We start from the raw sequence: 16005 nt of genomic DNA, 5'->3' as shown, positions 1-16005 counted from the left end.
TTACACTAACACATGGACCTTACTCCATTAACGTGACGGGGGGACGGGGACGGGGGGGAATAAATCAGACATTTTAAAATTATAAACATTTTATTAACAAAAAAATATGTATAGGCCAAAGTGAAAAACATCAAAACATTAAATCTGAACATATTTCTGAACTTTAAATCTGAACATATTTTCTAAAAGCCTATCAATTTAACAAAGAAATACAAAAGTTAAAATAAAATAAAAAGAAACATTTCTCTGTAACAACGCTCATTTCTTTGCTCTTCCTCTGCGGGGCTTGGTCTCTGGCACTTCAGTAGCAGGGGTCACAGTCTCAACAAGAGCTGCATCAGTAGCCTTTACCCGCCTACCCCTTTTAATGGGCTCTGACGGAACCGTTGTTTCGGAGTGATCCTCCTCTTCAGCTTTGCTCACGTTTTTTGGGGCTTTTCTTTTGCTGCCAGGCTTGGTCGATGCAGTAGCCTCAGAAGCAGGGCACTCAACGGACTCAACACTCTGGTCTCTTTTGGCGGGGCTGGGTCTTGGTGAAGCAACATCATCTGCCAGTTTTGGCTTCCGTCCTCGAACAGCCTTTACAGCAGGTGAAATAACGTGAGTCACTGTCAAATCATCTTTCCACACTACAGATTTCTTGGCCTGTGGATTTTGTAGTTCATCTTCAACCTCTTCCATCACCTCCTCAGTGCTTGGTACAACCACAGTGTCATCTGCTGGAGGAGATGCCTTTCTGCCCTTTCTGACAGGCCCTGCAGACACCTTTGTTTTGCTGTCAGCATCTTGAGTTTTGCTCTCACTTTTTGCTTTTCCTCGACCCCGAGTAGCAGTCTTTGTCACAGGAACAGTTGTCTCAACAACAGCTACTTCCTGAGGGGAAGGCGGTGCTTCTCCTCTGCGAGATCTTTTGGCTGGAGTAGCCTGTGAATCGTCATCTTTAACAGCAGAATTTACCTTCCTTCCCTTTCTAGATTTAACAACGGGAGCGTCATCTGATTTCTCCTCTTGGACATCATCCTGGGTAGGTTCAGGTTTTTCTTCTGGCTCCTCTGAAACAATCTCTACTTCTTTGATGGTAAGTGGCTTGTCCTGGACCTCTGTCAAGTCAGTTGGCACTACACTCTTGATCTTCCTCCCTCCTCTTTTGGGCTTCTCAGCAGGAATGACGGCTTCCTCGTGAGCCTCTTTAGTCTCCTCAACAGCCTCAAGCGAATCCTGTTTAGCTTTCCTTCCTCTTCCTCTCGTTTTAAGAACTGGCATCTCACTCTTCTTAATGGCAGTGGCAGTTTGAACATCACCTGTATTCTCCTCTTGGACATCCTCCAGGGTATGTTCAGGTTTTTCTTCTGGCTCCTCTGAAATGATCTCCACCTCTTTTACGAGCGTTTCTTCTTTTATTGCGGTTCCCTTCTTCCTCCCTCCTCTTTTAGGCTTCTCAGCTGGGACAGCCTCCTCGTGCGCCTCTTGAGTCTGAGCCTCAGGCAAATCCTGTTTAACCTTTCTCCCTCTTCCTCTCGGTTTGAGAACAGGCATCTCGCTCTCCTCAATGGCAGTGGAAGATTGATCATCATCCAATTTCTCCTCTGGGACATCGTCCTTGGCAGGTTCAGCCTCCACCATGATCTCCACTTCTTTGGCGGCTGTTTTTGCTCTGCCCCCTCGTTTGGGTGTGGCGATTGTGAGCTGTAGGTCCTGGGCCTCTGTAGATTCAGGAGGCACTACACTCTGGGTATCCTGCTTGGTTTTCCTCCCTCCTCTCCTTGGCTTCTCAGCTGGGATGGCGACGGCTTCCTCGTGTGGGATGACGACAGCTTCCTCGTGTGGCATGACGACAGCTTCCTCATGTGGGATGACGACAGCTTCCTCATGTGGGATGACGACAGCCTCAGGCAAATCCTGTTTTGCCTTCCTCCCTCCTCTCCTTGGCTTCTCAGCTGGGATGGCGACGGCTTCCTCATGTGGGATGACGACAGCCTCCTCGTGTGGGATGACGACAGGCTCAGGCAACTCCTGTTTTGCCTTCCTGCCTCCTCTCCTTGGCTTCTCAGCTGGGATGACAACGGCTTCCTCGTGTGGGATGTCAACAGCTTCCTCATGTGCCTCTTCAATCTCAACATCCACAGGCAAATCCTGTTTTGCCTTCCTACCTCCTCTCCTTGGCTTCTCAGCTGGGATGACAACGGCTTCCTCGTGTGGGATGTCAACAGCTTCCTCGTGTGGGATGTCAACAGTTTCCTCGTGTGCCTCTTCAATCTCAACAGCCTCAGGCAAATCCTGTTTTGCCTTCCTCGGTCTTCCTCTTGTTTTCAGAACCGGCATCTCAATTTTCTTAATGGGAGTGGAGGTAGTGGCAGGTTCCACCTCTGTTACGAGCGTTTCTTCTTTCATCGTGCTTCCTTTCTTGGGTGTCTCTGTGGCGATGGTGAGCGGTTCGTCCAGGACCTCTGTAGATTCATGAGGCACTACACTCTTTGTTTCCGGCTTGATCTTCCTCCCTCCTCTTTTAGGCTTCTCAGCTGGGACAGCCTCCTTGTGTGCCTCTTGAGTCTCAGCCAAATCCTGTTTAGCCTTTCTCCCTCTTCCTCTTGTTTTGAGAACAGGCATCTCTCTCTCCTCGATGGCAGTGGAAGATTGAGCATCACCCAATTGCTGGTCATCATCTGCTGGCAGAGATGTGTTATTCTCAGCTTCAACAGGGATCTCTTGAACCACCTCTGCAACGTCCCCAGAAACAGGGAAAATGGTCTCAACCTCTGGTTCTGAAGAAAAAGAAAAGAGGAAATACATTACATGAATTGACTGATTAATAAATTAATAATATTCTAGAATACGAAATATTAACGTATTTCTAAAACCATCCTATATTAAATTTGGCTTAAGGGAGGACCGGCCAAGCGGGCAAGGGGCGAGGACAGACAGATGGAGAGATCTCCATATATGGGCATAAAAGGGACATGGACTGACAGATAGAATTTTCCATATATGGGCATATCAGTCAGATCAGCAGTGCGACATAGGTGTGGGGGCCGTGTAGCGGCCCGAACCTTTAGTTTGGACCATACCATGTCAGTGTCTACTCACAGCTTTGTGCATATATTGCACACAAACAGAATTTTAACATTAATGGCTTCATTTTGAGATGTCACAGTTATCGTACGTTTGTTAATATTTTGTCTAAAGCCATTACTACTGGGTTTACGTGAATTATTCAGGGAACTCTCTCGAGTCTCAGCCTCAGGCAAATCCTGTTTAGCCTTTCTCCCTCTTCCTCTGGTTTTGAGAACAGGCATCTCTCTCTCCTCAGGGGCAGTGGAAGATTGAGCATCACCTAATTGCTCCTCTGGGACATCGTCCGTGGCAGGTTCAGGTTTGGCCTCCAACATGATCTCCACTTCTTTGACGACTGTTCTGGTTTTTGCTCTGCCCCCCCGCTTGGGTTTCTCTGTGGCGACTGTGAGCTGTACGTCCTGGGCCTCTGTAGATTCACTCTTTGTGTCCTGCTTGATTTTCCTCCATCCTCTTCTTGGCTTCTCAGCAGGGATGACGACAGCCTCCTTGTGTCCTGGTAGAGATTTGTTATTAACATTTTGTTAAGGACCATACCATGTCTGTGTCAACTCACTGCTTCGTGCACTTATTGTACAAAAAGCCATTTAAGTGCTACTGAGCTTATCTGAATAATCAGTCAGTTAGTTAACATGCGGTCAATAAGTCACTTTCATACTGTACTGAATTAAATGGTAAACACTGCCTTCCTCAAAGACCAAACAAACCACAGTACGATGTTTTATCATTTGCTCTTCTCATACATGTATGAGTGTGTGACAAATAAATTATTTGTATTTTGATTCTATTCAAAAACCTTAACATGTAACCGCACCATTGTACGCTCCCAAACAGAACTAACCTTGTGATTCATCCGTTTCTACAGCGACAGTGGCGGTGGGCTGTTCAGATGCTTGCTGGTCATCATCTGCTGGCAGAGATGTGTTATTCTCATCTTCAACAGGGATCTCTTGCACTACCTCAGCATCGTCCCCAGAAACAGGGACAATGGTCTCAACCTCTGGTTCTGAAGAAAAAGAAAAGCAGGAAATAAATTAAATGGATAGACAGAATAATACATTAATAACATTCTAGAATACAAAATAGAAAGTTATTTCTATAACATTTTTGTTAAAGGACCATACCATGTCACCAACATGCAGTTAAGTCATTTTCATACTGAACTAAATTCAATGGAAAACACTGCCTTCCTTAAATACCAAACAAAACACAGTATGAGGTTTTATCATCTATACCTACTAGGATAACATTTGGACTTTTGTACATGTATACCTACATACAGTAGGTATACATTACTTAAAGCACAGTCTGCCGCACCAATAACTGCTCATACATGTATGAGTGTGTGACAAATACAGTCTCTGAATTTTTAGTCCAGTAAAACACTTAACACATCGACTGCCTAGATCGAGTTAACTCGATAATAGTAATCCAGCGCTCGACTGCCTAGATCGAGTTATCTCGATATTAGGTATTTTCATTGGTTTCATCTGTGATCGCGCGGGTCTGTTTACTTTTCATCATCACTTTCGTTTTCCGCCTACGTCACACTCACCCGAAGCCGGATGTAAAAAAAAAATTTCGTTTCCGGGTCACATCGTTTTTCTCCGGTCATTTTCGTCCAGAATAGAGAAAACCCCTTTTTTGGACACGCTATAAAATACAAAGGGAAAGCTCCCCTTTTATTTTCTTTGGTCCGGGTGACGATCAGGCATCGTCGTCGTGTATCACATCGTATCACAAGCCGATCAGAGATTGTCGAAGACAATCACATCCGGTTCATGTTGTTTTGACTGTTTGAGCCTGGAGGGAGGGGGGGGGGCGAGTCAGCGAGTCATCGAGGGTGTCATTTTGCTGCGCTCTGCTGGTCGATCGTCGTATGTGTTCAAAACCATGGCCTGAGAAACTTAAATGCATTTAAATGCAGAAAATAGAGAAAACAAAAAAACACGCAAATCGCTGGCAGCCAAGGGGGTAAATTTGGAATAAACTCTGGCAGTCAATGTGTTAAAGGACAACTTTGTTTTTTTACAACCAAGGTTTATGTTTTAGATTCTAATTAAAGTAAATAAAAGATGAGTGTTCATATTTTTAAATGTACTGCTTTCTATAGTTTTAGCAATTTTCGCTATCTTTTTTCTTCTAGCCCCCAATAACTCACATCTGGCCATCAAAGACCACAGGACCTTTTTTATTGTGTAAAAGGCATATTTAGCCACCGGACAGAATGCCCCCGCCCACTGTAAAGAATCTCACGAAAATTGCTAAAACTATAGAAAGCAGTAAATGAAAACACTCATCTTTTATTTACTTTACTTACAAGCTAAAATATAAACCTTGGTTGTACAAAACCAAAGTTGTCCTTTAACATGTAACTGCACCATTGTATGCTCCCAAACAGAACTAACCTTGTGATTCATCGGTTTCCACAGTGACGGTGGGCTGTTCAGATGCTTGCTGGTCATCATCTGCTGGCAGAGACATATTATTCTCAGCTTCAACAGGGATCTCTTGCACCACCTCAGCATTGTCCCCAGAAACAGGGACAATGGTCTCAACCTCTGGTTCTGAAGAAAAAGAAAAGCAGGAAATAAATTACATGGATAGACAGAATAATAATTAATAACATTCTAGAATACAAAATAGAAACAGTTATTTCTATAAACATTTTGTTAAAAGGACCATACCATGTCACCAACATGCAGTTAATAAGTAATTTTCATACTGTACTAAATTAAATGGAAACACTGCCTTCCTTAAAGACCACTGCCTTCCTTAAAGACCAAACGAGTCACAGTATGAGGTTTTATCATGAATACCTACTTGGATAACATTTGGACTTTTGTACAATATACAGTAGGTATGCACTACTTGTAGCACAGTCTGCAGCAGCAATAACTGTTCATACTGCACCATTGTACGCTCCCAAACAGAACTAACCTTGTGATTCAACCGTTTCCACAGTGGCGGTGGGTTGTTGAGATGCTTGTTGGTCATCATCTGCTGGCAGAGATGTGTTATTCTCATCTTCAACAGGGATCTCTTGCACCACCTCAGCATCGTCCCCAGAAACCGGGACAATGATCTCAACCTCTTGTTCTGAAGAAAAAGAAAAGCAGGAAATAAATTACATGAATAGACAGATTAATAAATGAATAAAATAAATAAATAGCATTATAGAATACAAAATACAAAACAAGGACCATACCATGTCACTGTCTCACAGCTTTGTGCATATATTGCACAAAAACTGAATTTTACCATTGGCTTAATTTTGAGGTCGTTTGTTATCATTTTGTCTAAAGCCATTACTACTGGGTTTACCTGAATAATTCAGGGAATGCTAGCTAAATACTTGACCCACTGGAAAATGGCTTGTAAAAAGATTGATTGGCAATAATGTCAACACAGTGAGTTGTAGTCAATAAACTAAACATGCTACACCACCGTTATAGTCTTTGAACATACCACATGTTTAACTGCACCATAGGGAACTAACCTTGTTGTGACTTGTCTGATTCATTCTGTGGCTGCATTTCATCATGACCCTGTCAAATACAATATGGAAAACAAATGATTAGAAGAGGGGGGGGCGTTCAACTACTATAAAAACAAATATATATATATATATATATATATATTACTATTCATACCATAGGAAGGTATTTTATAATTGTGAGAACAAATTATTCATAAAATGCAGGACAAATAAACAAAATGTTACCTCAACTGTCGCCATTTGAACACAGACATTAGTCAGAGGCTCCTCCGTGAGCTCTTGTGGTTCCTCCAAGTCTTCCACAGGAGGGTTCCCCGACAGCCTTGGTGTCTTCATTAGGCTCTTGGGACTACAACTCTCCTCAATAGGTTCTTCCATTTGCTTGGGTGTTTTCCTCAGCCCGTCAACAGGTTTCACCTTCTCCTTGGGAGTTTTCATCAGGCTCTCAACGTTGACCATGCCTTCAACAGTATCACTGGTGGAATCCAAGAGGGAGCTCTTCACCTCAGGAGTTGCGTCTGTCATGTCAATAAAGTCTTTAAGAGGCTCTTTGTGTATGGGTGTTTCCAGAAGCTCTCCGACGCCATTCACGCTCACTTCTTCCATGACCGTTGGTGCTTTGGGAGTTTTCAGAAGTTTTCCCCCGAGGTCCACAACAGGTTCAGCCTTTTGCCTTGGGGTCTTCATCATTCTCTTCACTCCACTGAGACATTCAGGCTGCTCAGGTTTCTCAGGTTTGGGTGTCATAAGGAGTCTCCCTCTGATGTCTTCCACAGGTTCGGCCTTCTGTCTCGGAGTCTTCATGATCCTCTTGACTCCGGTGAGACATTCCACCTGCTCAGCTTTCTGTTTTGGTGTTTTCAACAGTTTTCCTCTCAGGTCCTCTATTGGCTCCGGCTTCTGTCTTGGGGTTTTAAGCAGCCTCTTCACTCCAGTCAGACAGTCAGGCTGAGGGGGCTTCTGCTGAGGAGTTGTCGTCATTTCAGTCTCCAGATCCGGGCACTGCTGTTCACTGACTTCATCAATGGGCACCTCCTCTTCACTGACAAAGCTGGACGTATCATCAGCCAGGAAGAGGCGTTCGACAGCTTCATGGTTGTATTTTCCAGATTTGGCTGAAGATGAAACAGCCAATGGGGACACTATCATTTCACCTGAGATTAAATAGTTAGATCAAATTAAAAGACAGAAGTAGAAAGCTCTAAAAACCTATAGAAAGGCATAGTACATTTGCAGTAAATACTATTATCTTATTTAATGTTGACCTCTTAACGAGCAATCCCAGTACAGCGCCAGGTCGGGTCCGTTTCAGTACGTCTAGAGGGTTCAAGTGGTTAAATATACTTTGGCATTGTCAAAACCACTTACCAGTCTCCTCTGGTGTATTCATCACTGAAGCCTCACTCACGGATGTTGACACAGGGGTCTTGGAAGCACTTGGAGGCACACTGACAACTGATGATGAAGCCTCAATCACAGATGTTGACACAGGGGTCTTGGTAGTACTTAGAGGCACACTGACAAATGATGATTTCCTCTGCTTGACACCCACTGGTGTACTAAATATTTCAGCAATGCCTGAAATAGGAAGTCAAAATGTGAGTGACATAAGCAGTACAAGTAGACCAAAGCACACCAATATAATATTACCACTTCAACAGTGGAGAATGGGAATAAGTAATTACCAGTCAAATCCTCATCCATTTTCATGTTCTTGAGAAGGACAATGTTGTGGACTAGTCGTGGGGCAGCACCAGCAGGCTGCACACGTTTATGAGCTCTGCCCACAACAATGCTTACAGGTGAATCGGCATGACCAGTGCTGGCATAGTTCTTTACATTTTTGGCAGGGGTCTGAAAGATTCAGAGAATAAAATATAGTTAAGATAGACAATGATTGTTTGCATCTTTTTCCAACAGGTTTTTAGGAGAAGCCATACAAACTACACAAATGAAGCAAAAACTACATTTAATTGATGGCTGATTCATGTTTGTAGTGTCTCTCTAAAGAAGCATATTGTGTTAAATCCAAAACTTTTCTATACAGAAGGCATCGGTACATATATTTTACTATGATACATACTTTACTATGCCGTGCTAGATAGGTTTTTGTAGATGAAAGGCTGAAGAAAGAACAGATTTTACAATTAATGCGTGGCATTTCACCTCACCTTGTGTTTGGGCTCAACAGCCTTCTTCTTCATTTGAGCGGATGCTTTCTTAGCTTCTTGAGCTACCACTTGAGACTTTTTCTGGCCAAACTTCACAATGTCAGCCCAGGAATTCACAACTGAGAAACAAAACAAAAAGTCTCATGACTTCAAATATACACAACTGTATGCCTCCGTTTACCTCTTGCTCTCAGATGTTAATGGATTCATGTACCTGGCATAATAGGTGGTAGACCCATTAAGGCACTGCATTAAAGGAGCACTAATTTTCTATCAATTGCACACCCCATGGAGCCTTGAATTCATGTATTTCTTGTTTTTCCTAATCCAATAATTTGATTACCGGCGGAAAGATGCTAATGTATCTGGTAGGACACAAAGGAGACTCTTTGTGTGTCCTACCAGAAATACACTCGTCATCAAATTGTCTCAGGACAAAAACAAAAAATAATCCATGAATTCAAGGCTTTATGAGGTGTGTAATTGATAGAAAATAAGTATTTTTTTGGGTGAACTACTCCTTCAATGCAATTCCTCTGGGCATAATGTTAAAGTTACACAACAAAAGAAAGCCACTTTAACTTCATGGATGACACTCCTAACACTATATCTCTCAGAGCAACATGAGCTAAAATGAATGAACAATATCTTTTCATTAATAAATGGTTGAATGCATTTGAGAATAATAGAATATTGGAAATCATATGGCGTTATGGTTTCGTGATATTGGATGGTGACCTTGGTTACCTTTCAAAGATGCCCGTGACACACCGCTTCTCCTGCGCATAACCTCCGCGACACTCTTCGTCAAGGTCTTCCGTGACGTGCTCTTCATGCTTTTTCGCCTCAAAGGCATCTTGGGGGTCATAGTGGCTGAGGGCTCTGGGGCAGAAATGGCCTCCTCCGCAACAGGAGACGGTGTGCTGATGCGTGAAACGGAGAATCGACCTTGCACAGTGGGAGTCTCAGGAGAAGGGGTCTTAACTTTTGGTGACTTCTTGGCAGAGGATGGAGTCTTGGCTTTTGGTGACTTCTTGGCAGGAGATGGCGTCTTGGCTTTTGGTGACTTCTTGGCAGGAGATGGCGTCTTGGCTTTTGGTGACTTCTTGGCAGGAGATGGTGTCTTGGCTTTTGATGACTTCTTGGCAGGGGATGGAGTCTTGGCTTTTGGTGACTTCTTGGCAGGGGATGGAGTCTTGGCTTTTGGTGACTTCTTGGCAGGGGATGGAGTCTTGGCTTTTGGTGACTTCTTGGCAGGGGATGGAGTCTTGGCTTTTGATGACTTCTTGGCAGGGGATGGAGTCTTGGCCTGAAGTCAAAAGCCATTTCAATAACAAATTATGCCATGCTCATTACACTTGTGAGTTGAAAGACTTCTGCAAAAACATACTATTCCTCAGTCTTACCTTTGGAAAACCACTGACAGATGCCCTTCTTAGGAGTGACGTTGCGAGTTTCGGAACACATAGGCTGCGTCGTGGAGCAGCCCCTTTTCGCAGTGGAGAGTCAGGAGGCATTCGTTTGTCAAACAACTCTGGGGTCAGGTGACCTCCAAACGATACCCGTTTCCTTTTCATTTGTGGCATGGACAAATCCGCCCCAAGTTCTTCACTCTTGCGTTTCTTTGCTGCCGTCACTGTTAGATTATTGAAAATATGAATTTAATTTAGCAATAAGAGTTGTAGCCATTTATAAAACAAGACCAGAAGACAAGAAGTTCAAATACAGTTTTAAAAGGTCCTGAACACTCATACAGGTTTTTTGCCAACTACTACTACTACTACTGGCTTATTACACTTCTCCTGGCTGTGTAGGTGTGCACAAACTGAAAACACCTGTATTAATGTTCAGGGCCTTTAAATTGTTATTGATCAGAGTAGTGAAATAACCATGCCAAAATATTTGTAATGCACATGCAGGTGCAATAAATGTAAATGAGAAGTTATCACAAATGTGCAAAAAAAAAGCTTAAGATATACATTACCATTGACAACAGCTGCAGCCTCAATAACTTGAGCAACTTCCTGAGCTTGCCGTTTCTCCTGAGCTTGCCGTTTCTTCTCGGCGGTCCTTGGTGAATGCCTTGGTGAAGGATTGGTCTTGGGAGTACTGGGCAGAGCCTCAGTCTGGTCTTGCACCTCAGTTACTACAGGTTTGATGGGTGTGGCTTCCTGAGCTTGCAGTTTCTTCTCTGCCGTCCTTGGTGAATGCCTTGGAGAAGGATTGGTCTTGGGAGTACTGGGCAGTGCCTCAGTCTGGTCTTGCACCTCAGTTACTGCAAGTTTGATGGGTGTGGCTCCCTTGCTCTTTCTCCTTGTGGGTGTCAAAGTGGGCTTTTCAACTGAAACCTGCTCACCCATCTGAGTGACGGTGAACTTCTGAGGAGTTGCCTGGTGCTTTTTCAGTGGTGATGAAGTTGCCACCGTAGCGGTAGGTGTTTTGGATGTCAAAGACCGTTGTTTATGTTTAGGAGTTTCCTGTACAGGCGTGGCAGGATTGGTAGCCTGTTCAGTCAGCGGTTTCTCTTCTGCTGCAAGTCCACATTGGAAGGAATTCTGCTCTTTCTTCACTGACTTTGGAGTCACCACAACCACATTTTCAACTTCAGCATCACCCTCCACAGCAGTGATGCCAGAGGATTCTTCAGCTTTCACCTCGCTCAGGGTACATTCCTCCGCCTTTGGGAGGATTGCCACTTCTCCAGCGGCTATCCTGACCAACATAGGTTGTGGGGTGCAAAACCTTGTGGCAGGCGTCTGGGGCTGACTTCCAGATGGTTTCCATGGACTCTTTGAATCCAGGGTTTTCTTGATCATTTGATACAGGTCACCAAAAGGTGAATCTGTGGATTCCACCTCAACCGTTTTCTCCGGGGTCCGTTGGATGTTGTCATTGTTTGTTCCATCTTTCAGACAGGGATCTAGAGACCAGACAGATAAAGGCAACGTTCAGTAAATGTCAAGATTCTCTACTTATATGCAGCTAAACTGGTTAAAGAGGATATGTTTTTGTTTGTTGTTGTTTTAAGTTAGTTTTCTTCTTGTTTTAGTATTGTTAAGTGTGTTATTGTATGTTGGTGGGATGTTCTATATTTTGTTTGCCTAATCACATCAGTTTTCAGTGAGTGCTCACTGCTCATCTGAAACCCATATTTTGGTTGTAAGAAAACATTTAGCTTTAGCGCTATGAAGAGTGCAAGAAACCTCCAGGGTTCTCATGGGTAAGCTTCAAAGACACACTGGAAAAACACACTGACACACCCATCAGTGGCAATAAAACCCTAACAAAATGTGTATATTTAATACTCACATGAGGGTGCTTCAGATGTCTTATCTACTGTCTCAGCAGCAGTAGTGTCCCTTGTTTGCTTATCTTGAAGAACCTAGGGAAACACATTGCCATTAGTATATTATGCACCTATACACAATCTTGCAGATGTGCATGCAAAAGAGGGGTGTTAAAGTTACCCGGAGAGTTTCAGTTTTGCCTCCTATGGAAGATCTCTTTTTCGGTGTTGGTGCTGGAGGATACTCAAACCTAAGACAACAATGAGAGAAATCATGAGAGCCATAGATTTAAAAGGTGGTGTAAATTATCATGGGAGCCATAGATTTAAAAGGTGGTGTAAATTATATTTGTTCAAAGTTTGTTCGGTAACATTGCTTCACCCTTTAGCAAACAGAAAATACATTTTCAACTGGAATACCAATTCTCCAATCAGGAGATTGATCTCATACAGTGATAAGCAAGTAAAATTGGAAGTGATGAAACAAAAAATTAGCAGACAAAGCAATAACTGGAAAATATAAAACCGAGGCTGATAAATTATCTTTGTGGAAGTCTCTCTCCTGATTGGATAAAATTGACATCTCAACCTCAAAATGATTTTTTCTAACTTTTCTAACAAGGTATGTCCCACAAAAGGTCATATCCACTTCATACCAACCTGAAAGAACGGTCAAAAATAGTGATTAGATCTCCATGTTTCAGACGCTCTGACTGTTGCAAAACCTCTCCGTTGATGCGTGTTGGATTCACTGAACTCAAATTAGTTACAATCACCTGTGAAGAAACCAGTGAAACCATGAGTTCAAACACATAACACAATCATTTGGTGTGAACTTGTCAAGTTATGACAGCTTAAAAAGCCGCTGTTGCTGGTTACCTCCTTATTTTCATTCAGATCAATTTTGCAGTGTTCCTTGGAGACTTGAGGAAGCTGAATTCGGATATCACATTCCGCTTTCCTATTTGGCAATAGAGAAGCACAGACGTTACCGTCAGCTCAACAAAACGGCACATTTGTCAATAAGCCAACTTAAGTCAATTTAGCTGCTGGATCAGATTTACAAAAAAAAAAGGTTGAAAGGCTAGCTTTGCTGCAGAACTATGTTTCCATTACATACCTCATCCTATTTATGGTGACAAACTGAAGTTACGTACATTACATTTTTTACTCACTATATTCAAAATGTTGTCTCACATGCATCCTGTGTGTATACCTGACCTGTATGTGATGTGTTCTATTCACTATTTGTCTCTTCCTTCTTTGTTTTTTATTTTGTTTCAGTAGCTACAGTGCAAGCAGCTGTGGAAACTGGAAAGTAACAAATTCCCCTCTGAAATATTAACAACTCTGTTTCACCATAAAGACACCTAACACATTTGATCACAATGCCTATGCATGTAGGAACTAGGAAGTATGACGTATGCAATTGAAACCCCGCCTCCTACCATTTGAAATGACTGAAACCCCCAGATGGACAAGAGTCTGCATGCCTGGCATATGGCCAACATGAGGTTACTAGGTCGGTGCCTTTAACTACAGTCTAAATGCAGTACGACAAATAAAAAGCACGTTTGTGAGTAATCTGATTATCTCCTTGTTAAAAGGACAAACCTATTCATGGGCTGTTGTTTTTATTTTACGTATGGTGTGTGACAAAGGATACATGACACTTACACTACATTTAAGAAACTAATAATTAGACAAGTGTTGGTCTCACCTTCCAAAAACACATGCTGCAGTGAGAGGAAACTCTGTTCCATCCACACCACTCCTCTTGATCACCACTACTTTTCCGTGCAGCGGCATAGTTACCTATAAAAACAAACATGTAACTTACACACACGGCTTGAACAGCATTACACTATTGTAGTATTAATTCAAGTAGTGGACGGACACGGACTCCTTGTTTGTTATGTTGACGTGTGTTGTGCGAATCGAAACCAACCATGTTTCTAGGAGCTGGTACGTTACTTTTAATCACGGGCCATAAATAATGGCGCCCACAACATTTTCAACGTGGTAACGGAGGCATTTAATTAGGACACAAGTATTAACTTACTCTGCGATTCAATCTACTGCAAGCAACACAGATGTTAGTGCAAGGCGTAGCATGTTTCTGGGCAAATATTTAAAATCATTCCATTAACTACCGTTAACATAGCCATGGATCATGGATCACACGACGTTGTCTGTCACGACCGTCATGGCGAAACTTCAACCTAGTGTTAGCATTCTCTCCCTTTTTGGCCCGTACATCTACATTAACGTTCAGATTTCAAATGTTAAGTGCTTACACCATGGCCACGGATGTTTCAATTATGTACGCCCCCTCAGAAGTACTCGTATCTTCCGTATTGTTCAATAAAAAGCATTTTAATCTGATCGGTGGCCATTTTCTCATAGTTATAACGTACCATTTTCTCATAGTTATAACGTACCAGAGTGCAATACACCTCCCAACCGATAGGGTCGCGTGGTTGAAAGCATATGGCGAAAATACGGAGAAAATGGCCACCAATCGAATTAAAATGCTTTTTATTGAACATTACGGAAGATACGGGTACTTCTGAGGAGCCGTACATAATTACAACATCCGTGGCCATAGGGTAAGCATATTTGAAATCTGAACGTGTATGTAGATGTACAGGCCAGAAAGGGAGAAAGTGCAAACCCAATGTTGAAGTTGACATCCATGACGGGACCGTCTCGTGACCCATGGATAATCATGGACCATGAATCATGGCGCCCACAACATTTTCAACGTGGTAACAGGCATTTAACTGGGACACACACACCGTATTAACTTACTCTGCGATTCAATCTACTGAAACACAGTTGTTAGTGCAACGTGTAGCGTGTTTCTGTGCAAATATCTTACATGATTCCATTAACTAGCGTTAACACAACTACTGTGCGGAACTGAACTACATTACTTTACCTGTTTTCAAAGATACTTCAACGTCTGGTGAAATAGGTCCATAAACCTTGACTTCTGGGAGTTGAAGGATCGCTATTAAATTAAATCATTAAATGTCTAAACAACCTAATTCTATCTAAACCTGCAGACGCGCTTAAACACGGCGCTACGAACACTACACTAATGGTGGACTAAACGTGGTGGTTGTGGCAATACAGTCCTTTCACCCTGAGATCCCTCCGCAGCAGTGTTGCCATGTCATTTTATTATAAGCGACTTTGGGTGTAGTTGTTGCTTATTTGGGCTTGTTTCCTAATGTTGTTTAAACCAGTGTTTCCCAAACATTTTCAAGTCAAGGACCCCCAATAATATGTATTTATCTGCAGACCCCCATCTGAAAATATTTTATGCCAGGGATCCCGTACAAGATTTATGTTGTTAAAATGTTTCAAAAATATTTCATATTTTCCAAATAAAGATTTGGTGAAAATAACAGATCTACAAGCTACACTGTTGTAGATCGGCTATTTTTCGAATAGCAATAATAAAAAGCGCGATGGGCTCGCTTCTTTTGGGCTTGTTTTCATAGACCTGGTTGCTTGTTTCTCTTGTGAAACCTGGCAACACTGCTCCGCAGTTCACGCAGGCGCAGAGTGAGAATCAGAAATAAGACTTTCAAAATGTGTAATTTCTGTGTACAAAGCCAGTGCGGTTGTTTTAAGCGTCTTCTTCTTTGAACGTGCATTAAGATTTACTCATTTTATGTGAGGTTCCCATAGAGTTATAATATATCAGAGGTTTCCTGGCGTCCACAAGGTCCTATTTTGTTTACAAATCTGGCGGAGGAATCTTACGACAAAACAGAGAAGTCACTTTGAAAACATTTGAAATTCCGCGCGAAGGACTGTGATTGGATTAAATCTAGCCGCTGGTCCCGCCCACTGTAGTAAGCAGAGTTCCACGTCAGACGTCACACGAACAAGAGGACAATAATGGATTCACTGAATGTGATGATATATGTATAGCATATGGATTATGATCTCAGTTCTATTTGATTCAT

The 16005-nt window shown here is 42.6% G+C and overlaps 1 protein-coding gene across 7 annotated transcripts; it reads right to left on the bottom strand.

Annotated features, from left to right (window-relative positions):
- Window positions 1–77: 77 nt before the first annotated feature.
- Window positions 78–15123, bottom strand: mki67 (marker of proliferation Ki-67). 7 transcript variants are annotated; one of them, XM_084077846.1, is made up of 20 exons: window positions 14967–15123; window positions 13746–13840; window positions 12905–12986; window positions 12686–12801; window positions 12207–12276; window positions 12049–12121; window positions 10724–11659; window positions 10146–10375; window positions 9487–10048; window positions 8740–8858; window positions 8254–8422; window positions 7937–8146; window positions 6794–7722; window positions 6569–6617; window positions 6010–6168; window positions 5478–5636; window positions 3911–4075; window positions 3203–3565; window positions 2365–2762; window positions 78–1374 (listed from the first exon to the last, which is right to left on the bottom strand). In XM_084077846.1, exons 2-20 carry the CDS (start codon window positions 13832–13834, stop codon window positions 259–261), a joined length of 5994 nt encoding a protein of 1997 aa, XP_083933972.1. In that variant the 5' UTR covers window positions 13835–13840; window positions 14967–15123; the 3' UTR covers window positions 78–258. The 7 variants fall into 7 exon arrangements, with proteins under 7 accessions (XP_083933972.1, XP_083933966.1, XP_083933968.1 ...); XM_084077840.1 differs by having other exon boundaries at window positions 78–2762; XM_084077842.1 differs by having other exon boundaries at window positions 78–2762; window positions 3332–3565.
- Window positions 15124–16005: the final 882 nt, after the last annotated feature.

This window comes from Gymnoscopelus microlampas, assembly GCF_963454915.1.
Source record: "Gymnoscopelus microlampas genome assembly, chromosome: 14".
Lineage (NCBI taxonomy): Eukaryota > Metazoa > Chordata > Actinopteri > Myctophiformes > Myctophidae > Gymnoscopelus > Gymnoscopelus microlampas.
Note: the sequence above shows the minus strand (reverse complement) of the source record. Positions and strands in the feature narration are given on the sequence as shown.